The sequence below is a fragment of the Cygnus olor genome, chromosome 6, assembly GCF_009769625.2.
Source record: "Cygnus olor isolate bCygOlo1 chromosome 6, bCygOlo1.pri.v2, whole genome shotgun sequence".
Taxonomy (NCBI): Eukaryota; Metazoa; Chordata; class Aves; order Anseriformes; family Anatidae; genus Cygnus; species Cygnus olor.
In genome coordinates, this window is record NC_049174.1 from 34,887,243 (window position 1) to 34,912,160 (window position 24,918).

Genomic DNA, 24,918 nt, shown 5'->3' on the forward strand with positions numbered 1-24,918 from the left:
CATTCTGCCTAAAAGCTAAAGATCAGATTCTGATCTAATATCCAACATCTAATAACTCCACTGACATCAACTGTGTATTTCTATGAAATAAATAAATTTAATTTTTAATAGTAATTTACACGTAAGCTAGTGTAAAGTAAATGAAAATGTCTCACTGAAAGGAAACATGACACATCACAATAAAAAAAAAATCATCAGGTCTGTATAAGAATTTATGATTTCAAACTCATGTTACCTGCATATCCACTAGTTAAAATCAGTTCTGCCAGAGAACTGAAGATATGAGGATTTCTCCACCAGAAAACAGACATTTCTGAGAAGAGCACGTGTTCAGACCTCATAAAAACTATGGTTTTATAAAAATTGAGGGCCAAATCCATATCTGATGATTTCAACAGAATAAAGGCAGAACCTGTGGAATCATAGCTGTGTGGTATGAAACTATTTAATTTGGGATTTTTGTTCTAAAATTCTATTGACATAATATACAGCTATACACTTAATTTATCCAAATGTGCAGAGCTGCAAAGAACATCCAAATAGAAGTTGTATAAAAAGCAAAAAATGTCATTAAAAAAGGAATTTAGCCATTTGTACAAAGTAACGTTCTTTCCCTTCAATTTGCTTTTCTTTAGTTTTCATTTTAATCTTAAATTTAAAAATTAGTCAACACACTGAATCAAGTATGTAGATTTTCATTTAAATAAGTCAGTCAACAATTTTTTTTTGTATAAAGTATTTAACACTTCATTGTAGAAACATAGGCAAAATGACTATTATAACCAAAATGAAAAATACTGTTCGATCTAAAAAAATGTACTTAAATAAGAACCTGAAAAAGTTTATGATATGCATAACATTGTTCAAGCAAAATTGCACTAGTATTACATAAATCAGGAATTTTATAAAGGCCCCAATATGGCAAAGTTTAGAAATAGGTAGTATGCATGCACAATAGTACAACAAAAATCTCTTATAAAACAGCAGTTATTTTTGTAATGCTTGTACAAAGGGAGTAAAGAGCAACCACAAACATATTTAATCTGTTAATATATTATGATAGCTAAAAGTCAGTCATGTCTAGCAGAGGAAGGAAGAGTCCTCCACAGTATATATGTGTGAATCAGTCTTTTGTGCCTTTAAAGTTATGTATAAAATACTTTGATTCAGTTCAAACCTGAAAGACATTGTATCCTTTATTTCCATCAAAATTAAAAAAGTTGAGTCAGATTTTCCTTCTTAGCAACAACAGAAAACAAACCAGGTCAGAGCAAGTGCTGGAAACTGATACTGAGGCTTTTCACTTCTGGTAACTAGATTTTGGTATTTTACCCAGACTACTGAAACTCGGGCTTAGGTGAGGTTTAACTAATATGCAATTTGGTTATGTTTTATCTCAGCAATATCCCAATTTATTTTTATTTAAAGCATCTGCTGTGTTTTGGATTCCTTAATATCTCTAAACAAGTATGATTTTTTTTGTGATTGCCAAAACTGAATGCTGTGATTGTGTGCGTGTGCTTAAGGTGTTTTGTGTGTATGTGTTTCCCTACCGCTTGGTACATGTTGAGAAATTATTAATCCATAAGTAATGCATATGATTAAGTGAATAAACATATAATGCATGTGTAGGCAATGCCCTCTTGTGCTCTAGGGTGGCTACTGTCCTAAAGGACTCTTGGAGTTCATATGCTTTGTCCCACAGCAAGTAAGGTTTCAGCTTCCAAGATATATTGTTACTATGTTCTATAAGGTTTTAATAAATACAAAGCTTGTTTACATGGTATATATGTTTAGTATAGCATGTACAGTCACTGAATTTCTGAAACATAATCATTGTGTTCATGCAGATCATTAGATGTTTCATTTCTATAATCTTGTTTACTTCTTGGCAACCTAAAGCTAATTTAAAAGCAAGTTATGTTTGTTTGTGAAAAGTTATCTAGCTTTATCAGGATCTGAAGAGAAATTCTAATGGGCACAAAGAAGAGAGTAGACCATTCAATCATTCTTTCACCATTTAAAATAAACAAAATTACACACTGTACTACAGCTTCCAGACTACATAATGAAAAAGTGCAGATACCATCTTCATTGATTAAGTAGAACCAAAAAAGTTCATAGAAAATAGATTGCTCATTTTCACGCTACAAACGATAATGTTGTTTGCCATCTTAACAAATTTAAAGGTGTGTTATTTCAGCAGCATTGTTGTAAGTTGTACCGTAGTGCAGTTTCTTTTTCATAAAAATACCTTACAAATGGTCAGTCAAAAGTCATCAGCAAAAGAAAAACCCAGAAAACATCAACAAAACAAAAAACAGAGGTAATGCTGATGCCAAAACAATTATAATACTGTTGGTACATAGAAAAGTAATCCTTATATTTTATACATTTATACAGAGTATAAAAGGTAACAGCAGATTATGCCACAGTCTCCCTTATCCCAATATCTATTTTCTTTGGAAGGAGTTCTCTTCTTTCATCAACGCTTGCTAAGGAGTTTCGACAATTTTGTCCATCCATGTATAACTTTGCATATACTGGATTGGAGTAATTTGTTGGCTGCAGAGAAATTAAGCATACCTTAAATCAGTCAGATTAAACCAAAATAAACATTTATGGATATGGAAATGGGGTTGTTAAAGCTAGAACAAGTACACATAAAATATAATTGGACATATTTAATAGATACCTGGACTTCTGCAAACCTGATAATGGGTTAATTATTTAGTTCAAATTAAATTCATGATATGAGACATGCTATTAAAATAATCAGTGACATGACATGCAGCATAGTATGATATTAAAACCATAAAAGCAATGACAAAAACAAAAACCTTGAAAAATGTCTCTGAAGTTCACTTGTCCACCTTATTACACCAGAAGATTTCAGAATAGGTATGAAGAAGTTTATAGAGAAGGTGCACTGTGAGACCATGTGACGAGTTTAACAGTAGAAAACTGCAACCAACAGTTTCCATATATTACCTGTTCTAAGACATCAGCATCCCATCAATAGCTGACCATGTTTTCGAATTCTGTGGCCCAAATATACAACATGATTTGACCAAAAATTCAATACTTTTGTAATGAAAATTAAACTTTCTTTAAAAATAAACCAGCATAACTATTAACATATCATAGTATTTACAGATTGAGAAATATTTTCTCAACACGTTAGGTAGCTTGGACTGTAACGAAAAAATCTATTGAACTGAGTAATACTTCATTATAGGACAAGTCCATTTTTAAGTCTGCAAAGCACTCGAGTATATGAGAAATCTCCTACATATGACAGTGTAAAAGGATGAACACGGATGAAAACTTACTGTCCTATCACTAATGCTAAGGCAAAAGCACTCTCCAAGGTTTATAATATAAATGTCTCAAATAATTTCTTCATACTTTGTGCCTTTATTGTCTTCTAGAAGACCTTTGCTATCCAACTAGCTATTCAGACTTTCACCTATTATAACTGGAACGGGTACTTTATGGTCAAAACATTCCTTTCTCATAACCAATGAAACAGTACAAATTTGCTTACACAAATATAAATGTTTACAAAAAGTAGAAGAACAGTAAGACAAAACAGGTAAATGAATTTGTTTGGTGTATGTAAGAAGTGGTTAAATTTTTTATTACAGCCCCTACCCACTCAAAGGTGGGTAGATTTTCTTTATTTGAAAATATGCTGAAAAAACACTTGGGTAACAAGGAATAAAAGGAGTCCAGAATCTTAACTTTCCTTTTTCCTGTTGATCAATACTCTTTCTGAACCCAGGGTTCAGATATTCTTTAGGCTGGCTAGCTAAAGCAGCTACTCCTTTGGGTTAGTTAAAAGCTGCCTATTCTATCTATTACAGATGACAAAGTGACTGCCATGCTTTCTTAGAATGGAGGAAGAAAAAGATGAGTCACATTTATTAAAAAAAAAAAAAAAAAAAAAAAGAAGCTACTCTTGTATGTTTTTGGAACTTAAATATGTAATAACTGCTGCTGTAATTTATGAGAGCAAAATCTCATTTAAGCCTGTCTATTCCCATTGAATTGGAGATCTTTACATTTGTCATAATGATTATCATCAGCAAGTTAGGTTTATTCCAACTGACAGGACTTTTTATTTCTTTGACCATCACTGTTAAGGGTGATAACTACAACAGTACAAAGACTCTTGGCATTTATATAGTGCCTCACAGACAGTAGGCTCTGTCTCACGATACCTCTTTGAGTAGGTCCTAATGCAGTACAGTGAGGCACAAAAAGTAAATGGAGTGACTTGAGTAACAGAGTTACTGCTGCATATGGACATATATTCTAGGTCTCCTCATCAATGGTTCTGTAGTCCATCAGAAACATCATACCCTCTACAAATTGTTACATTTTCAAACAATAAAGAACATATTACAATCATGCAAGAATGCAAATGGCAGAAAAGATGAATATATACTGAGGCATATGAAAATGAATGTCATATTGATGTCCCTTTCTAATATTTTAAACTTCAATGTTTGCAAACATCACGCTGAATTGTAGTCAGTCTGATACTTTAAAAGTAACTACCTTAAGATGTTATTCAAAAATTGATCGAAAGCTGAGCAATCAAAAAATGCATTGCAAATATTAAAGGAAATTGTTCATTTTAGTGTGTATCAAATTCCTTTAAAATGACTTTTTTTTTTCATTTACTTGGGAACTTCTTTCAGCTTGATAAACTTCACTAAATGTCTGTACATACGAATTGAAAATACATCAAGATATATGACTCCGAATGCTATGCTAACCTTACATAATACTATGAAAAAGCATCACTTTTCTCACTGGCTTTGCATCCCTTTGTAAAGATACATTCACAGTTTTAGATCTTTGTATGCAGAGAGGAACCCCTTATCTCAAAATGAAAATGTATTAATCCCTGTCATTCTTCCTGACATTAAAAAAAAAAAAAAAAAAGAAAAACAAAATGAAACCACACACAAGATACCTCTATTCTAAAATGACAGACAAACTTTCTTTAGCGAGGGGCTGTGGTGGAATGAAATGAATTCGAATCATCATTTCTCACCCCTGTTGATAGTGGTCCTTTCAAGTCAGAGTTTAGGTAGATTGATGGAGTTGTGTGGGGAAGCTTGAATGCAGTGGGCCCTCCCCCTATGTATCTGGCCTGTATAAACAGAAAAATTTAGTTTCTGTGCTAACAGAGTATTTTCCATGTGTACTTATAATCACTGTTAAATAATGTTTTCAATCAGTGCACTGTTTATTTTAGAGTGTTCAACAGCAATAATAATAATAATTAAAAAAAGCTCATTGCATGTATTCTTCAGCTTGAAAAATTCCTGCATTCAGTCTGAGAAAAACATTCAGCATTTTAAAAACGTTTTTTCATTACGTATTAGAGCCCGACTTCAAAATGAGCACTGGTTCAGTTACTCACCCTCCAGGGAGTAACTCCATTTTCAGCTTACCTCTTGTACTCTGCACACTGACTATGTGATTCAGCGATGACATTCCTAGAGCTAACAGTAATCCGGTTATTGCTTTGTCAGAAATGCCACAGAATGATGGCTGCCCTTTGGTGTATGTCTGATTACAGAGCTCTAGGAAAGATATCGCAGCATTACCCTGTTCATCCCATGTCACATCACTCAGGGTGTTCAGTCACTGAAGAGTGCTGCTGCAGAATGACAGCATCCTTTACAAGAAAATGATAATACTTACTAGTTTTGTGTAAACATTTACTCTATCTGTCCAGCCAGGACTCTGAATTCTTTATGCCTTTGGGAGTTTTCATATATGAAGTAAGTTAAATCTTCTATGTACAAATACATTCTTTCACACTTCAAAAGGTAGACTCTATGATAATGTATTTCCATTCAGTATTTGTGACTAGACTAAGAAGATGATTAGGCAACTCAAGGCAGAATGTCTGTGACAAAACTCACTTCACAGTCTAGTTCCAACTCTGTTTTGGTAAAATACAGGCACTAGGAAAGAATGTCCATCATCAAGCATCAGACTGCAAAAACAATTGTTAATATACACAGGAAGTTTCTTCTAATGAAACCTAACTTGTCTTTATGTCCACTATGTAGTTAAATCTAAACAGCATCATTTTGTTTCTATTAATGACAAAGTCAAAATCTTTTAAAGACATAAAATAAGTAGTGTTTTGGCCACTTGAAAAAAAAAAAATTACCTTTTCTGCATTTACATGAAAATCTGAGGCTAAAAGACCACCTTCACTGTGATCATGGCCCACCTCATACATGTTATATGACGGATTGCCAATTTCAACATTGATTCCTCCGTTTATAATAGGTTGTCTTCTGATAGTTTTTGTCCTGTAATGCGTAAACACAAGAAATAAGCTAGTGACTTAAGCTAGTAGCATACAGGTGTTGAACAGCTAGACCTATTTTAACATTTACAATCTTCTCGGAAGAGATTTAAAAACATTAAATTTTACATGAAAACATTACATTTCAAAATGTAATTTTAAGAAAAAAACAAACGTTCTTTATTGAAGTCAACTCTATTTCTCTTCTGAAGAGTGATTATTTAACTGTTAAAAATGACTTCTTCCACTTAAACAATTTACAGACCAGCAACTAGTTTTAACAATTTGGCTATTACTGAATCTGTTGTTTAGGAACAGCAGCATCTGACATCCATGGAGCCTGGCAGGGTCAGCATTACTAATGGTACAGCCAGAAATGTATTTTGTTGGCTTTTCAAAAAGAAGAAATATTTCTTTTTCTTTTTTTTTTTTTTTTCCCCTTCACACTTCTTCACACATTTCTAAAGGACTTAAAAGGAGACATTATCTCAGTTTTGGAGGTAGGTTAACAAGCCTCAGGAGAATGGAAGATGCTCAGAAACAACCAGCAGACCAGCTACTGGATTGAAGTAGGTGCTTTGCCATCTAAGTCTTCTGAGCCTTCTTTAGTAGGCCACATCAATATTATTTGGAATATTTCCTTGTTAAATCTCCCTCTCCACTACCACCATTTTGCTAAACACAAGAAAGTCAACAGCTCTTCCAAGTGTCTTTATACAGTAGAAATTCCCCAACAACTCTGTACAGCCTTTGAAGAAGTCAAAATATCTACTACACTCCCTAACGTAATTATGAGCTGTAGGGCAGCTAAAAGTCAAGAGAACAAAAGATTCACTGTTCAGTGCTGGAACTTGGCTTCCTGTACAAGATAAATACAGTACTGATGACGAGGCTCAGGACTCTACAGTAGGTACTCTGAACATTGTTTACATCTTCACTACAACTTACACAAAATCGAAAAGAATTAATCAATGTAAATAAATCAGAGTGAACTATAATTAGAAACTGGAAATTCTGCACAGGCTCTATCTGCAGGTATTCATAGACATGAGCAATATTTCTTAATTACATGGTTCCAAAGAAATACATTAATTCTGCTTACTAAGTTCACTAAGTCTCTGGATAAAATTATTAACACTTTTTCAGCCTTGGCAGGATTGAGCAAACTTGACAAGAAAGAACTATATCATCTTATCTACTGCAGGTGGAATACAAACACATTAAATATCAATTGTTCCAGCAAGAACCAAAATGTAACTAACTAATTGTATCCAGAAACAGTTGTGTTTTTTTTTAATATTCTCAACATTGAAGATTTTTGATATCAAAAAGGTGCACATATTTCAAAGATTTACTTTTTATTGCATACATAACTATAAAAATACTTACCTTCGTTTTCTTTTGCAAAGAAATAATCCAATTACCAGAGTAGTGATCAAAGTCACCAGTAAAACAAGAGGAACAATGATTGCAATGCTTCCTAAAACAGGAAAAGGAAATCTCATTGAACATTCATAACTAAGTCTAATCACAGCTGTACAATAGTTAAATTAATTTTAAAAAGGATAATTTTCCTTATCAACAAATGAAATTTCATGTGATAAGCTTCATTAATTTGAGATTTGAATGTTGAAAAAATATCACAGATATTTTTAAAATTTAAAAATAAATAAAAAATAAATAAAAAAGGCCTGTTAGTTTGACCTCGGTGCCAGGGAAGCTCATGGAGCAGATTATCTTGAGTGTCATCACGCGGCACTTGCAGGGCAACCAGGCGATCAGGCCCAGTCAGCATGGGTTTATGAAAGGTAGGTCCTGCTTGATGAACCTGATCTCCTTCTATGACCAAGTGACGCGCTTGGTGGATGAGGGGAAGGCTGTGGATGTGGTCTACCTTGACTTTAGTAAGGCTTTTGACACCGTTTCCCACAACATTCTCCTCGAGAAACTGGCTGCTTGGGGCTTGGACTGGTGTACGCTTTGTTGGGTTAAAAACTGGCTGGATGGCCGGGCCCAAAGAGTTGTGGTGAATGGAGCCAAATCCAGTTGGAGGCCGCTTACTAGTGGAGTCCCCCAGGGCTCAGTGCTGGGGCCGGTCCTCTTTAATATCTTTATCGATGACCTGGATGAGGGGATCGAGTGCACCCTCAGTAAGTTTGCAGATGACACCAAGTTAGGTGCGTGTATCGATCTGCTCGAGGGAAAGAAGGCTCTGCAGGAAGATCTGGATAGGCTGGACCGATGGGCTGAGGTCAACTGTATGAAGTTCAACAAGGCCAAGTGCCGGGTCCTGCACCTGGGGCGCAACAACCCTGAGCAGCGCTACAGGCTGGGAGATGAGTGGCTGGAAAGCTGCCTGGCCGAGAAGGACCTGGGAGTACTGGTTGATAGGCAGCTGAATATGAGCCAGCAGTGTGCTCAGGTGGCCAAGAAGGCCAATAGCATCCTGGCTTGCATAAGAAGCAGTGTGGCCAGCAGGTCTAAGGAGGTGATTGTCCCCCTGTACTCGGCTCTGGTGAGGCCGCACCTCGAGTACTGTGTTCAGTTTTGGGCCCCTCGCTACAAGAAGGACATGGAGGTGCTCGAGAGAGTCCAGAGAAGGGCGACAAAGCTGGTGTGGGGTCTGGAGAACAAGTCTTACGAGGAGTGGCTGAGGGAGCTGGGGTTGTTTAGCCTGGAGAAGAGGAGGCTCAGGGGAGACCTCATCGCTCTCTATAGGTACCTTAAAGGAGGCTGTAGAGAGGTGGGGGTTGGTCTATTCTCCCATGTGCCTGGTGACAGGACGAGGGGGAATGGGCTCAAGTTGCGCCAGGGGAGGTTTAGGTTGGATATTAGGAAGAACTTCTTTACCGAAAGGGTTGTTAGGCATTGGAATGGGCTGCCCAGGGAGGTGGTTGAGTCGCCATCCCTGGAGGTCTTTAAAAGACGTTTAGATGTAGCCCTTAGTGATATGGTTTAGTGGAGGACTTGTTAGTGTTAGGGCAGAGGTTGGACTAGATGATCTTGGAGGTCTCTTCCAACCTAGACGATTCTGTGATTCTGTGATACTGGTGTAAACACTACCAGAATTTTTGTCAATTAATCATACCTGATTTAATTCTCACCACACACACACCTCTCCTAAACCCTGCCCTCATTTGCAGTGATAACATACGAAGGTGCGTGGAATTGCCACACACTTTGGGCTTAAGTAGCATGGTCACTGATATCAACTGCCTCCATCATCTTCAGCAGTATATTTAAGTCACAAAACTAATAATTTAAAAGATTCAGTGCATGGTTCTGATTGAAGAATTCTATTGTTAGCATTAATATATATTTATTACTTTTATTTGTGGGAGACAAAGTGTAGTAAGCAATATTAATTTCTGTGTGGTTGGCATATCCCTTCCTTTTACTGCATTCTACTCAGGAGCCAGTAATTTTGTTATGTTGATATAAGCAATCAAGGCAACTACAATAATGCTTAATGTAGCAGAAAAACAGTGCACAGATCAGACAGCAATGTTAAAGCAGAGGAGGGAGCAGGGAAGAAGAAAATCAGCTGAACGTTATTTTAGCAGATAACTAAAATGAAACCTGCAAAAGTAAGGTCAGCAGTGGTACCCTTCTAAGAATTTCTCAGCTCTCGTAATTCGTCAATAAAAAAAAATACATACAAAGTACTTTTATGTAATAACAGCTCTCAAAGTGGTCCTTACAGACCACAGGACTCTAGCATGAAGCCAATGTGGAATGAAATGCATTTCCTCTAATATCACAATACTTAATTGGTGGAAAATGAAAATACTGCTTGCTGTTTCATTGACTAGATGGGTTGATTCATGCCAAAATAAGGTGTTGGCAGTCTGCTCTACATGAAACAGTATTAATAAAGAAATGCAAAAAATGTCCTTGAATTCTACCTGAAGGCTTACTGGAAGCCAAGTCAGATTCTCAGAAGCCTAAAATAAAGTACTATCGAAAAAAACATTAAGGATTCTGAATTCACTTCAGCTTATAAAGATTCAACATGTAAAGGACATTAAACAATTACTATTTTACGATAGCATTTGTGTAAATACCTGGATGAAGTTCTCCTTTAGGGGGAAAAAAAAAAAAAAAAAAGGCTACTAAGCCTGAGCTGCTGTCTGGGAACCATGGTGCAGCCTGGGGTCTAGCAGAAGGCAAAAGATGAACAGATGTTTCCTAAATCATAGCAGGTATTCCCTCAACAAGAAATATCTAGCTAGGTTTTGCCTGCTTTTTTGCCCGTTTCCGACTTGTAAGTTTTATTTCACTTGTCTGGATTGCTAGGAAGATTTCATCTAAGCATCAAGCTGATCTGAATAGCGGGCTAGTCATTCTCTGCTCCTCTTGGGTTAAATGTGACTGAGACATACAGCAGGGTACCATCAGCATACTCAATGCACTGCAGGGGACCTTGTCCAGTTTAAACTGCCAATACCATAGCAATGCCATCCTTTTATGTTTACAGATATGTTTAAAAAAAATACGACAGGAGCTATTCTTATTTTCAGGATGATTTTCACAGTAGGTAAAATTCAAACCTCTGCAGACAGCCAATGTAAAAGTTATGAACTACTTACAACTCTATTTTTGATGCTTTCAGTGGGACTTAAATGGTCGGAGGTCTTGTACTAGTTCTCTGCACAGCAGTGGTATCACCAAGCACTTGTCACTTGATACATTTTAAGAAAAGTGCAGGCTAGCCTTGAAACAGTGAGTGTATGGCATATGGCACATATCCAAACCTTCTCACGAAACAGTGCCAATCAAAATGTTAAAAAAAAAAAAAAAGGAATTTTTTTTTTTTCTTCAATTTAAAACAGGTAACCAGCACATATCATTTCACAAACTCATATTCTAAAGTATCAGCAGGTTAAAATTTGATGAGCGATAGCAGTTATTTGAAGTACTTACTTGTACTAATATTGTCAGACTTGCTGCTTTTGGGAGCTGGCCTCTCACACTGTGTGCCTGACCAGTTGGCTGAACATCTAAAAGGATCCAATTAAGATGGTAAAATTAATAGATGTCAGCTGTTAACACAGTAACCTATTAAAGAGACCATCAGCATCTTCTCAAGAGCTACACAAATGACAACTGTGATTCTACAAAGAAAACAATAAGCTTCATGAAAGGAGTCAACAGTACTCTGCCATAGCACTTAAAACATTCTAAGTTCTTAGTTCAAAACTACAGCTTTGTATCTTCAGTTGCTGTTATTATCACTGCAATCTTGATTCCAGAGTCCTTTTCTAAAATTATTGGATAATAAAATAACCAATCGTATATTAATGTATCTTATACCAATTACCGCCTACTATGCAATCATGAAGGAGCCCGTGAGCTGTATCCATGCATAGATAACTTAGTCTAGCAAGGTTTATTTGTACTATGTTGTCTTAGGGTCAGCTTTGATCTAGAAGCTCTATCAGCCACTTCCACATTGCAAAAAGAATATTTGACTGGACATAAAGCACCACACGCATCCAGTAACTCACACTATCTATACTAATTGCCTCTTCCCAGGGTGCTGCTGTTCCCCTTTGCGCTGAATAATGCAAAGTTTACCACGAAATTGTGGTAAATTGTGAGACCTGGCTGTAATAATTTACTTGCACAATTAAGATCAATCTTTGAGTAATATTCACAAAGTTACTGAAGTTTTCCTTTTCTTTCTATTCACATTTAAATGTTTTCCTGAAAATTCTATAATAAAATGCTTTATCTTTTATTAAATTTTAGCTATATAAGTACATACATATTTATAGCAATATATACATATGCATGTAAGAGAGTTAAAGCATAAAAAGCTACAAAACTGAAGGGATGGAAGTATCTCCACTGGCTTCAGAGGTCCTTGAATACTGATAATGTTAAGAATAAATATTTTGTGAGCTAGCTACCTGGATGAGCACAAAGTTATTCAGCTGTAATTTCCTTGTGTGAATATCAATGTGCAAATATTTCTTCAACTGAGAAGTTGCTCTCCATGCATACAAGCAAATACAAGGAGTTCATGCATGCAGCCTCAGCGCATCCATCAGAAAGGGAAACAAATACCTGAATGAAATCCAGTTGCTTATTCATCCTGCCGTAAGTATGATTAAGTTTGCTACAGAACCTGAAACTCTCCTTGTGGAAACAGCAGGAAGTAGTCACTTTTCATCTGCCTCTGTTGCATATTATGCAGTGACTCATATTTTTCACCATATTTTTGAATTATTTATGAGTTTCAATACGGGTTATCTTTAGGTAAATGCAATAGAGCATTACTTTGCATGCAGTTCTAAGAACAGCTATTATCTAGTGCCTTTCTAAGGATTAAACGAATTGCAGAGTTTAGGGCTGGACGTGCTTAATGAGCAACATTGTTCTATGATACGAAAAGGTTTGGAAAGGTACAAAACATTCCAGATAAATATTGTGGAATTAGTCCCAGCTAGCTTTTTTGGTGACGCCTCTGACTCTCTTTTGTCTTTGCAGATCACGTGGGAGGGAAGGCTAATTTTTCCCTTTCCTCTTAAACCTTTTCCAGCACAATCCAACATTCAGACAAAACCCTTTACTGGGTTTCATATTAAGTTTGAACATTCTTTGGAAGGTTTCTAATTTCTTTCGTTCTTTTTTTTTTTTTTTTTTGTAGGATTTCTTATGCACATACTTAAATTCTACAGACATAAGCAATACACAGATGGTATTTAAAAACATGTTTATTAATTGATAGTTGGTTCAAAATTTTCCTACATAGATTACTTGTGTTATAACTTAGTCAATTCTTTTATTTATTTAAATTTAAATGCAGCCTTCCATTTTCTCACAGCCAAGGAACCTCCCCAATTGCTAATTAATTACAGAAAATATGGTTTACAACAATATATTTTAAAACTGAAACCAACTGACATGTTCACTCCTGACTACCACCATTTTAGCCCTTTCCAAGCCAAACGAAACACAGTTTTAGTATTTTAAAAGATGCATTTGTTCCTTTTTTTTTTTTTTTTATAGACCCCTTTTTTATCAATTATATCAAATGGAAGTGATTACACTGATGACCTACCTTATTAAGATACTACTTAAGGAACTATTTTTTCAAAAGTTTACCATTTAACGCAGGGCTGCAAAGAAAGTATCTCCATTCTTATAGACAAACACCTTAAATCTTTATATTTAGTATATTCTATAGGGAACCAAACTGTTGGTATGCAACAACCATGAAAGAAATCTTTATATTTTTTACTGCAGGTTTTGCATCGCTGCTCTTGAGGTTTCAGTTCAGGTGATTAAAACTTGTTATGAGAGGCAAGTTCCACTTAATGCTATACTATGGAAAATAAATTATAAGAATCAGACATACCTTGACTTTGTACCTAAATCCTTATATTGAAAGTTTTAAACAATTCTACTGTATAAGAGAATCACTACTGTAAACCTACCTAAAAACACTTAAAAGAATATAACATAGTGAGACTAGTAAAAGATTCACCATTGAAGTATGCCAAGTATAAGCTTATCAGAAAATTGTGCATACTGTACACATTCTTCAAAATCTTATAACAGATATGACACCATGACAGCTGGTGAAGAAAGAGAACCTACAGCTCTATATGTAGAAAACAGAGGAACAAATTAAGGTAGGAGGATTAGTAGTTCTTGGCATTTTAATTGCAAAAAGTCAGCAATATTGAAACAGTTCTGAGGAATTTGATAAAAGTCTCATAAAAACATGATAGCTAGTTGCCACTTCACTTTCCTTTTCCAAAGGTTTGCTGTCACCAATATCCTTCAATGGGACGGAAGCTGACAGGATGGCAATGATTTTACTTAGATGTAAAATGCTTGCCCTTTTATGGTCTAGGAAGGTAATAAAGAATCTTCTTGGGCATACAGAACAAAAAATGAAATAAAGTCCAAGGGAAAAGTGTTTGCAAGGAAATTTGACACCGAAAATTAGCCCTGAGCAGGCACATGAATAATGCTGGGGTTAGGACATGGACAACAGTTGCTGTAGGAATGTGGGAAAGATTAGTAGGTCTAAATTAGTTTTACTAGTGTTTAGATACAGTAGACATAAGTTGTTCTTAATAATAACAGACATTTTTCTGATATTAGAACATTTAAACTCAGACTGTTCAGTATCTAGCATGGGAACTGACTTCTGGTTTAATTGGATGCACATCATTTTGTACTTTTCCAAATCATTTGATACCAGGAGCTTTTGTTCTGTAGCACTGCCAAGAGTTTTATGTCCAAAGATATGACATTTGCAGCATAGGCCAAAAAAAAAAAAAAAAAAAAAGGGCATTGATGAAGCAGAAAGCCATTGATTTCATTGCATAAAGTCACCGGCTTCAGTGAAGACATACATACTATCAAGAACTGCACAGAAAGACAGTGATAAAAGCCTAATCTGAGCTACACAAAACAAATAAAGATGGAAACAGATGGGGATCTTGACAGTGAAGGACAGGTTGGAGTCAGTTGAGTGGTGCAAGGTGCTACAGGTGCAAATCTCCAGTCCTCAACAGAGTCAGTGAACAGATCAAAAAGCAACAGCATCCTAGAGAATGCCAATATAAATCCCGAAAAGTGAATGTAATAAACAAAAGGTTGTACATGGCCTGCTGCCAAGGTCATTAATGAAACTAGCTACGGCTCTCTCTCTTACAATTTAGTTCTACATTTAGAAAGAGGTGACTGCTCAGGAAACACACATTGTGAGATACAGACTGCCTGTGCAATAGGAATTATTTATGCAGAAGAGAAATGTTTTAAAAACTCTAAACTGGAATTGTAAAGACATCTGACTTGTAATGAGAAACATTCAGAATTAAGACATTTACGTTTTAGAGAATGATCATGCTGTTGTTACAGAATCTATTCATGAGAGAAAATGTCTCTTTTCTCTATTTTTCTATAACCCTTACAGGTCAGTGCACTGAAACACTCTAAACTCAATTATACGGGCACTTGACCAAAAGGAACCATTTGACTATGAAATGTCTGAACAAATAGAAAAAGCTAGTAAAAAGGCTAAATTGGAGGCAGTGTGGATTTTTGTGTGTGTGTGTGTGTGTGCGCGTGTGTGTGCCACAGGCATTGTCATAAAATATAATATAGAAGGCATAATATGCAGTTAAAAGTGCTCTTGTAAAGAGCTGCTTTCCAACCCAATACACCAGTGTGTAACAAAAAAACGTCAAAAAGCAGCACTGAAAGATTACACCAGAAGTACAACAGAATCTGTGAAACAGTCATTACAATACAGAGGTTGAAGGGGAATTGAAAATGTTTCTTACCTAAAAATGTTATTGCTTCATTACAGTAAGTAATATAGTGAAGTAAATTTCTAACTTTTCTTTTTAGTCAAGCCATAGATAGCAATGTATTAAAAATAGTAAAAACATTCAAAGGAAAGTATCCAGCCCCTCTATTCTGAGGGCACATTAAAATTCTACTAGAAAATGTCTTCTCATTAGTGTTATAATTCTTTGTAAAATGAGAACACAGAACATCTGGATTATAGTTATTTACTATTTGTATTAAATCGCACCAAAAGGCAGAAATTGAAATAATTCACTTTTTCCCTAAAACTCTGTAGAAAGACCTAGTATGAAAAAATCCTTACCCTATACTAAGTCAATGAACTATTCCTTATCAAATAAATAAATAAATAATAGCAATACTTAATAGAAGCAGTCTTCATACAGGGAGCTGATAGTACAGAGTTATACCCACAGACAAACCCCAAAGTGAAGGAATTTGCTGTAGAAGCTAAGGGATTGAAACCTTACAACATGACTTGAAAAGGAAGTACAGGTTACCTTGCTGTCCAAAAAAATAAGAATAGAAAAACTGCATAACCCAAAAGCAGGCAACTTTTCCAACAGAAAATTACTTTTGAGGAATGCAAAGAATTTTGGTAACAACATATAAGAAAAACTGTGACTTTTAACATTAATTTAATTTTTGCGTGACATTAATACACAGAAATCATCATTCACAGCTAGTGCATGGTGTTCACTGCTAAGGAAAAAGCCTTGAGATGCATCTTAGCCTCTATGACTCCAAAGTAAAAAAATAAGTGTAATTGTGAACTCCATGCTGTTAGGAATTTGTATACAATACATATACTATTATAATATTTTAATATTATTAACATAGAGTATATAACATTTTAATATTATTAACAGAGTAAATATATAAAAATAAGCATGTCTAGATGACTACTACTTCAGCTGAAATTACACTGAGCAACCAAGTAAAAGAAAAAGAATAGACTGAGGTGGTAAAAATATTAAAAAGAATGAAAACTGACTGGATCAATAGGTATATGACAAACCATGTTTCTCTCTCCTTCTCACAGAGGTAAAGTAGTGATGTATGGCAGCAGTTGCTATGCAAGTTTTATCTGAACAATTTTAAACTTATAAAGGATACTTGCATTACAGCCTAGCTGCTAAATGGTCAATGAAGAATGTAAATATTCCTGTTTTCCAAGGTCTTGTCACTTTTTTCCTTTGCCAACTACTCCTCAAACATCTGTTTGCATTTAGTTCTTTAACTAATGCTAGTTTACAATACAAACTGAATGAAAGATCTTCTACAATATAAAGTTACAACCTGCTGATTATGTTCAAATTCAAGACATTTATAACAGACGTTTTTTAGTTGAAAAAGAAAGGCCTCAACTAGCATAATACAGTGAAATTCCTGTTGTAATTATAATTGTGTAGCTCATTAAATATATCCTAGGAAAGCATATGGAAAACATTTATTGCAAGATACTTGATATATTTTTCTGTTCTATGATTTATACCGCCTGTCATGATTACAATTGCCTTCTACTCTTAGGCTGTCTTCTCAATGCTGATTGTTCTATGCTACAGTAGTTTTTTTTCTATTCAGCCTTCAGAAAATGCCAGTCAGAGGATTTCATAAGATTTCCTTCCTGTCCAGAACCAGACTATGGGTCTACCTTAACCTTTTTTTGATCAGAGTCCTGCCAGTTTTACATTTACTTATGAGTTTGCATATACTTATAGTGTTTCTACATACATATACTGCATACGTATATTTACATACTAACTGTTCACATTTGAAGATTTTTAACGAGAAAAACGTCAGGAGAGAGGTACAGCATCACAGGTATATGAGTTTGAGGGAAAGTACTCCATCTGGAGGAACTCAGTCTTTTTTTTCAGATTTGCAATAACATGTACATGTGTACACATGCGTGTGCACACACCCATGCATGCATGCACACAAATTTTCTCTCTCCAACCTACTGAAAATAAAGCTCACAAAGCATCTCTCTTGTTTATTACATTCCTGGAGGAATTATTTATTCTGATATCTTCATATCATCACTTCAAGTTCAAGCTTCTTGTTCTCACACATAAGAAATTGATTTCTTTTCTCTCCCTATGTGTTCTGTATTGTTTCTAACATATTACTCAGCCAAAATCCTAATTTTAGAAAGGAAGTAATTTAAACGTTGTCCACCCTTCACTTTTCAGTTTCTTTTGCTACCAAAGTCATGCTTTCCTTCAAGCTCCTGTATCATATGTGCCTTTTAATTAATTTGAAAGGCCACTGATTTCTCTACTCAATTTGCTCTCAAAGCCATGCATCTGCTTACTGCAAGCAATTAAAGTATCTAGGGTGACTTCTACATTACAGAAAAAAACAATGTTCTAGTTTAGAAATACAACACACAAAACCTGAAAGCCTCTGAACAGTCAACACTTCTAACCATGGACAACTAATTCAATGTTGTGAATTGTCTTCTGAACTTCTCTCTTTCTTACAGATGACAGCTAGGAAACAGAGGCTCTGAAGTTTAGATACACAGACAGTAGCCTAAGAAGGAAGAAATGACTACCCTTTTAGTTAGCCAGCAAAATAATATAATCTTACTTGTGTCACATTGAACTTCTCATCCAAACTGATGCAGGGTTGCTCAAAAGCCCATTAAAGCATTTATAAACTCTCTTTAAATTCAGTGGGATTTTGAGAAGGACCAACACAATTTGTGTCTTTTATCAGTTTTGACTGTAAACTTCTTAGAGCAAGAACTATCCTTTGTTATGTTTCCATAATGCCTAGTGCAAGGGTGTTACAATTTTATCACATTTTTGTGCAGATGCTAATAATAACACAGAGTTATAGCAAGCTATAGATATGGTAAAGGTATAAAATAAACAAATGTAAGAGAGGGTAATATTCTACTAAATCAGTATCTATTATAGCCATTTCTACTAAAGAAATTGATAGAGTACTGCTTACGTTACAATTAGGGTTGAGCCTGTATACTTGAAAGCTTTTAAATTTTTTCCAACTCTCTTCATTGGTGTAATACAAGACATAATCTCTCACTAAACCTTGCTTCTCTTTCATGGCGTATAGTTAGGAGATAGATAATTAGTGGGAAGGAAATAGAGATGCAAATAAAAGTAATTATTAAAACAAAAGACTGACTGATAGAACAGCTAGAACAGACAGTTTGTAAAATAAATTGAAAAAACATTTCTTGACTATTTCCCATCTGAATCTGATCTCATGTTCATTCTGCTTTCAATGGGCTGATGAAGTTACTGAAGCAATTCAGACATATCTCATATGCTTCTAGTGTTACATGTCCCATTCCCCCCAGATCATTACAGAGCAGTACTGATACTTTTAACAAACTTAATACATGAATGCTAAAAAGACAGTAACTACACATAAGGTCATACTGTCTGAGGACTCCCTCAGTGGTACAATTTTCAGAAAAGGTCAAATTTTATCATTTTGATGTCAAATTCTTTCAACCTTTGTTGAGCAGAAAGGAAAACAGAAAATAATACGGAAAAAAATAATGTTTTTTATATTCCTAAAAACAATGCAAAGACTTAATAATCTAGATTTGTAGGTGTCTTACATACAAAGACAAATCACAGTGTATTCTGCATCTTTCAGAACTTGACAGAGTATTTATTGAAACTGAAGACCAGCTTCACAAATTCTTCCTTTTTTGGTGGTTGATACGCAGTCAAAGTGAAGCCTTAAATCATTCATAAGCTGGTTAGGTAGAAAGTACAACTTTTGTTTCCAATGTGCGCCTGATATTTGCTGGATTAAAAGTTTAAAAAAAAAAATTGATACAAAGTTTTTTTAAAAAATTAACCCTAGCAGCAAAGGTTGTTAAAAGGAGGGTAAATTCTTACAAGCTTATAGTTCCTCTGTATGATTATGGCTAGGATTGCTGTTTAGAATGGATAAATCTTATTTTCTCTTGTCTTTACTGAATGATAATAAGGGCTTTATTACGTACAAAGTATGCATTCTCAACTGATCTGGCTGCAAGAGGCAGAAGAGTTCTAACTGAATTAAAATAAAACTCTCTCTCTCCAATTTCTTCCCTCCAAAAATCATCCACCTATGACTAGTTAAGAAAAATGTTAGCTCTTAATTGTCTCTCAGAGACCAAACAGATGTCATCCACAGTGTGACCAGAAATGCAAATTGGAGGGGTAAATTATTTTCTCTATCAATGGAGCAGAACTTACAGAAAAAGTCTTTGAGAATCCTGTTCCATGGCACAATGTCTCTGGGATATTTTCATTCCTTCCTGAAGTCTTTTACTTGATAGTATGAGGTCAGTAAAATTATAAACAAGCTCCAGTTAGAAACTAATTTGTGCCACAAAGACACAAGATATTGGAAAAAAAACAGTGAAATTTGAGGTTGGCAAGAAGGACTGAGACATATGGAACTACTCTTCCTCGATCACTGTAACTGTCTTTAACTCCATCAAACAACTATTTGCCTCTCTTCCCTTTCCTTTAAGCCAGAAACAATTTAGAAGACTCTCTTAACTCCTAGACACAGACAGTGGCTGTACTAACCCAACAATCAGTTTGAAGAGACAACAGGAAGAATAGCTTTATCTGCGATTATGCTGTGAATGTGAAGAAGTAAATTATCTACTAAGGCTTCATTTAAACTTCATCTTCTTCTCATTACCGATTCATCTGAATCTCTTCCTCACACTGAAGAGAAACTTGAATTTAATCTTTCTCTAGTACCTTCTTTTCTTCCATGTTTCCCCCTTTCCACCTTGTAACACATTTAACAAAAAAGCTTCTAAAACTGTATTCAAATAAACCTCCTGAGATGAAAGAGAAAGGACAGTTTAATTTTACTAAAAGTCATTATGTTGTTAATGTCTGTTGCTACCTTATTTATTTATTTATTTTGAGCTTGGCATATTCACTTTACTGTATAGCACAAGTGTCCAATAAAATTAATCTTGGGAATATTGTCACAGTAAAAGTAAATAGTAAGTAAACAAAATAAGTTAATCACTCTGTTCAAAATGTTGCAATCCCTCCCTCATCTTTCTTTGGAAGACAACCTGCTCAAAAGGGAAGAACCACAGCCTTCATCAACTAAATAGTCCTTTGGATACTAGCGTTTCACCTTCAGGAAGGAAGAAAATTGCATCTAATATCACTTTTACACAGAGAAGTGAATCTTTTTCTCTCTGCTCTGTCTTCTATAAGCAGTTGTTTTGTACTTTTCCCTAATTATATCTTTCAAAAGAAAAGGAATAGTCTCATTCAGTCTTGGAAAGTAATACCTATCTGGGGATTTCTGAAGCCTGTTTTGTTACTTTCTACAACTGAGTCCAAACTGACCATTGCGTGCTCTGGGCAGTGGCTTCACAATGGCTTCTGAAGGTAAAGAAGTATCTTCATCTGTCTATGTGTTTGGCAGCATGAATCTTTTCAGCATCGTTCCTATTCAAACAACCCACCTCCGTACTTCTTTGACTTACATAGTTAGAAAGTAGGAAAAAAGGATTAGGGGGCCTGTAGAACCTGTGATACCTTTCTGTTAGCATAAATTCTTGAAATTGTTGGCATCTGGCCTCATATAGGAGCTCTAAGGAGGTTAAAATTCATGTTATCAACTCAAAGACTAACCAAGAGATTCAAATATGATTTTATATATATATATATATGTATATATATATATATATTTTTTAAACTGCTTCTCATTTTGGTCAGCAAATATAGTTAAGCCAAAAGATCATGAGAACAGGCAATGTCAAAAAATAAACATCGATGCTACTCAGAAAGTTCCTAATTAAATTAACCTCATTGAAATCCTACTGTAATATCCAAACCAGTTTTGACTCCAGTAGAAACAGAATGTAACCCTTGTTGGCTATAGGAATGCATATTTAAAAAAAAAAAAAAACTTCATAATTTTCTGTGAAAATCTTACATTAGATAAAAAGTAAACATTTATTGTTTAAGAAATAATTCTTAAGAATTATGAGAGTATGTAAAATTCAGAACTGATTCTGAATGGTGTATTTTTATGCTATTTTATCTATTAAAACATTTCACAATAAATTTTGGATGGTTACTTTCTTGAAAGCTCAGATAATATCTCCAACATATTGGAAAAAAAAAAAAAAAGAGGAATGGTACTTGCAGTACATGACCTTATAAGCAGCAACATGTTTTGCTTCAGGCTATCTTATTCTTAAATCTGTAGGATGCACAGAAATAGAAACTGCCCTGGCAATCATTTCACATGAATGCTGACCAACAGACCTACTCTCCATACTCTTCAAAATTTTAAGATGTGCTAGTCAGAAGACTAATGTACTTTCTAATGGATTTATGGTAGCTCTAGCCAGTTTCATTGCCTGAAAAGCATCAACAAAGTATTTTGATTGTACTGTTTAAAAAAAAAAAAAAAAAAAAAAAAAAAAGATTATTCACCATACCTAGTCAGTCTCATTGCTACCTACCAGACAATGTTATCAATCCCCACAGCAGTTTACATTTTCACAAACCATGCATTCAGATGAGATAAGATTAAAGCTGTTGGAGATTTTGTATTTTATCCCAAATCTAGGTCTTTGGCTCATGATTTAAACTCCAACTTTTGCATCACAAATGTTGAGTAAAGCAACGTACATCTAACTGTTACTGTGCATCTCTGTGTATGCCTAACTTACAGCATTTTCAAAGACTAAGTCTGTTTATTTCCCGATAAGGATTAAATTTTACCCTTTAATACATAGACCTTAAATCCTTTAGCAAAATACAGCACACAAGGGTGTCTATTCTATACATTTTTTATCAGCAAAGTTATGACGTAGCTCAAACACTTCTGTTTAATAGTTAGTATTTTACAGCATATTTCTATAGTTTACAAAAAGACCTATGAATACAGGCTAAACTCTTGAAAAGGTAACTAAATAGCTCCTCAGCTTCTTTCCCTACACAGATAAGAAATAGTCAGTTTTAGACTACAGAACATGTGCAATGTCACTGTTTTCTAAACTTTATGCTGTGTAGGATTAAATTGATAAAATATCTCAATGTGAACAATAAAAGCCAAGAAGCAGCCTTTTCAGTATTTTCAATACATTTTTTTAAAAAATAAAGCTTTTTATTTCTTCCTCCAATGACATAGATACTCCAACAATATGTTTAAATATAATCATCAGTGAAACTATCAAAGGGTCAGTGTGCATTACAGAAACGAGAACCCGGATTAAGTATATACTGTGAAATGTATGTGAATGTGCATGACTTGAACCAATGAACTGTGGCCTGAAATGATGTCACAGAATGTGCAGCATTAAGTGGAAGGTTAAACCTACTTGCATCTCGGTTCATTAAACGCAGTTAAAGTGCAAATTCCCTCATTCTGACAGTAGTAATCACAAGGGTTCACTTTCTGGTCACAGCGCTGACTTTTAAACCCCACAGAGCATCTGCAGAATTTCAGTAAAATAGACCTCTATAAATATTCTGCCTTTTGCTGAACAGATTTTAAATGCATTACATATAATCATGGCAAGACACACACACATACACAGGCACACACCCATAGATATAAATAAATTAATAGCTTTTTTCATGGAAAGGTCTAATCTGACTACACTGAAAAGTTTGCTCATCGAGGCCTATCAACTACTTTTAAAATAATGGGGCTACACAAACTTAGGCGTTCAGGAATCTAAGACTTGTAACAAAATAGTATTGTCAAACATTCTATGCATTTGTATTGATTGATTCAGTGTGCAATGGTCTTAAACATGTTCATGACTGTCTTCTTCGCATGGTTAAGTATTGGCATATGCTACCACTTTTATATATTGCAAATCCATAAACAAATTAACATATGAGACTTGTTTTCCTTGAGATGCTATGGTGTTCCATTTGAATTTGAAAAAGAATAGATCAGTTATATTAAGAAAAAGAAAGGAAGAATCACAAGGTTCCAAAATAGCTGTTCTAGGTGTTTAAGCACCTAGACTACTAGACTTGCCCATCACATTTCAGTCTTACATATTACAGCTGTTATATTCTCTTTCTGCTGAGATTTATGAGTCTCTCTAGTCTTCTACTAATGATATTTAAGGAGATCCAAATAACAGGTAAAAAGGGCCAGGTGAAAATAACAATAATAATAATAACAAAAGATCCATAGGTACTTAAAGCAAAATAAGGACTATGGTGCAGTTGCATTCCACTGTCTCTAACCCCAAAGCTGCAAATATTTGTTATCAACTTCTTTCCAATAGCTCAACCCTTATGGTTTTGCACCTTTGCAAAGGTGCTTGAGCTTTCATAGGGAGGAACATTTGATCTGTCTCTTACATTGCTCAAGCCACAAAAGCTAGGCATTTCTGTAACCTCCTTGAAAGTCTGAATACAGCTAACACTCTCTCTAAAAACACCTACGTCATGCACACCAATAAATGTTGTCTGCATCTGTATTCACAAAGGTATTGTAATACCAGATCACAGACAAGAGTTTACTTATGTCACCCTGGAAATTACATATTTAAGTCTAATTCTATCTTCTAATACCTCATATATTCTCGGAGAACACTGTGACATCTAGGGTGGTTTAAGAAGTGGAAGACTATTCCACAATGAAGCTCTTCTGCAGTGCAGAAAAGATTGGATGATTTATTAGGCAAAAGTAAAAAAAAAGAAATAATCCAGAAGTGTGACTCAGTAGCTCAGTGCAACTCAGAGCAGGAAAACAATAATTTCTTGCTATGATGACTACTTCTCTATTTAACATTTAGTAGGTGAAAAAGATACACCATAGCTCTCAAGAAAGGACTAGAATGTAGGCTTTACTACCTGTTAGGAGGGTACTTCACAGTCTAGTCTACAGAATTAGATTTTCTTTGGTATTGGATGTCTGGGTTTAAGAAAAGCATCTTGAATTCTTTTCTTAATGCTGGTGTATTTCTGCAGGAGGGGAGAACAATCTCACCACAGAACAGCCAAGCTTCTACGGGTAGTGTAAAGGTTAAGACAGAAACGAGATACATGAGCATATCCTCTGACACATAAAGGAAATAAACACTGATATCATTCTCCCTGTTCTCTAGCCATCTGGTTCCTTACAGAAACGTATCACCAACAAGTTGGTTACAGAAACCACCTCTGACCGCCTTTATAGAAGAAAAGACTTCATCCACCTTTGAATAGCAGGGGCAGACAACCATCTTGTACATTTGAATTCCATTCCAGAATAAACGC

General features: G+C 35.0%; 1 protein-coding gene across 11 annotated transcripts in view; it reads right to left on the reverse strand.

Annotated features, from left to right (window-relative positions):
- Positions 1 to 717: 717 nt before the first annotated feature.
- LRP1B (LDL receptor related protein 1B) overlaps positions 718 to 24,918 on the reverse strand; it is a 684,970-nt gene continuing 660,769 nt past the window's right edge. For 8 of the 11 annotated variants that reach the window (XM_040561328.1, XM_040561323.1, XM_040561324.1 and 5 more), the window contains 6 exons: positions 23,016 to 23,129; positions 11,264 to 11,340; positions 7,730 to 7,820; positions 6,200 to 6,344; positions 5,066 to 5,164; positions 718 to 2,565 (listed from right to left, as the gene is read on the reverse strand). In XM_040561328.1, the coding sequence (XP_040417262.1) occupies positions 2,425 to 2,565; positions 5,066 to 5,164; positions 6,200 to 6,344; positions 7,730 to 7,820; positions 11,264 to 11,340; positions 23,016 to 23,129 (667 nt within the window). In that variant the 3' untranslated portion in view covers positions 718 to 2,424. Of the gene's footprint in view, positions 2,566 to 2,991; positions 3,042 to 5,065; positions 5,165 to 6,199; positions 6,345 to 7,729; positions 7,821 to 11,263; positions 11,341 to 23,015; positions 23,130 to 24,918 lie in introns of all 11 variants that reach the window. The other 3 variants (XM_040561325.1, XM_040561327.1, XM_040561326.1) reach the window with 3 other exon arrangements.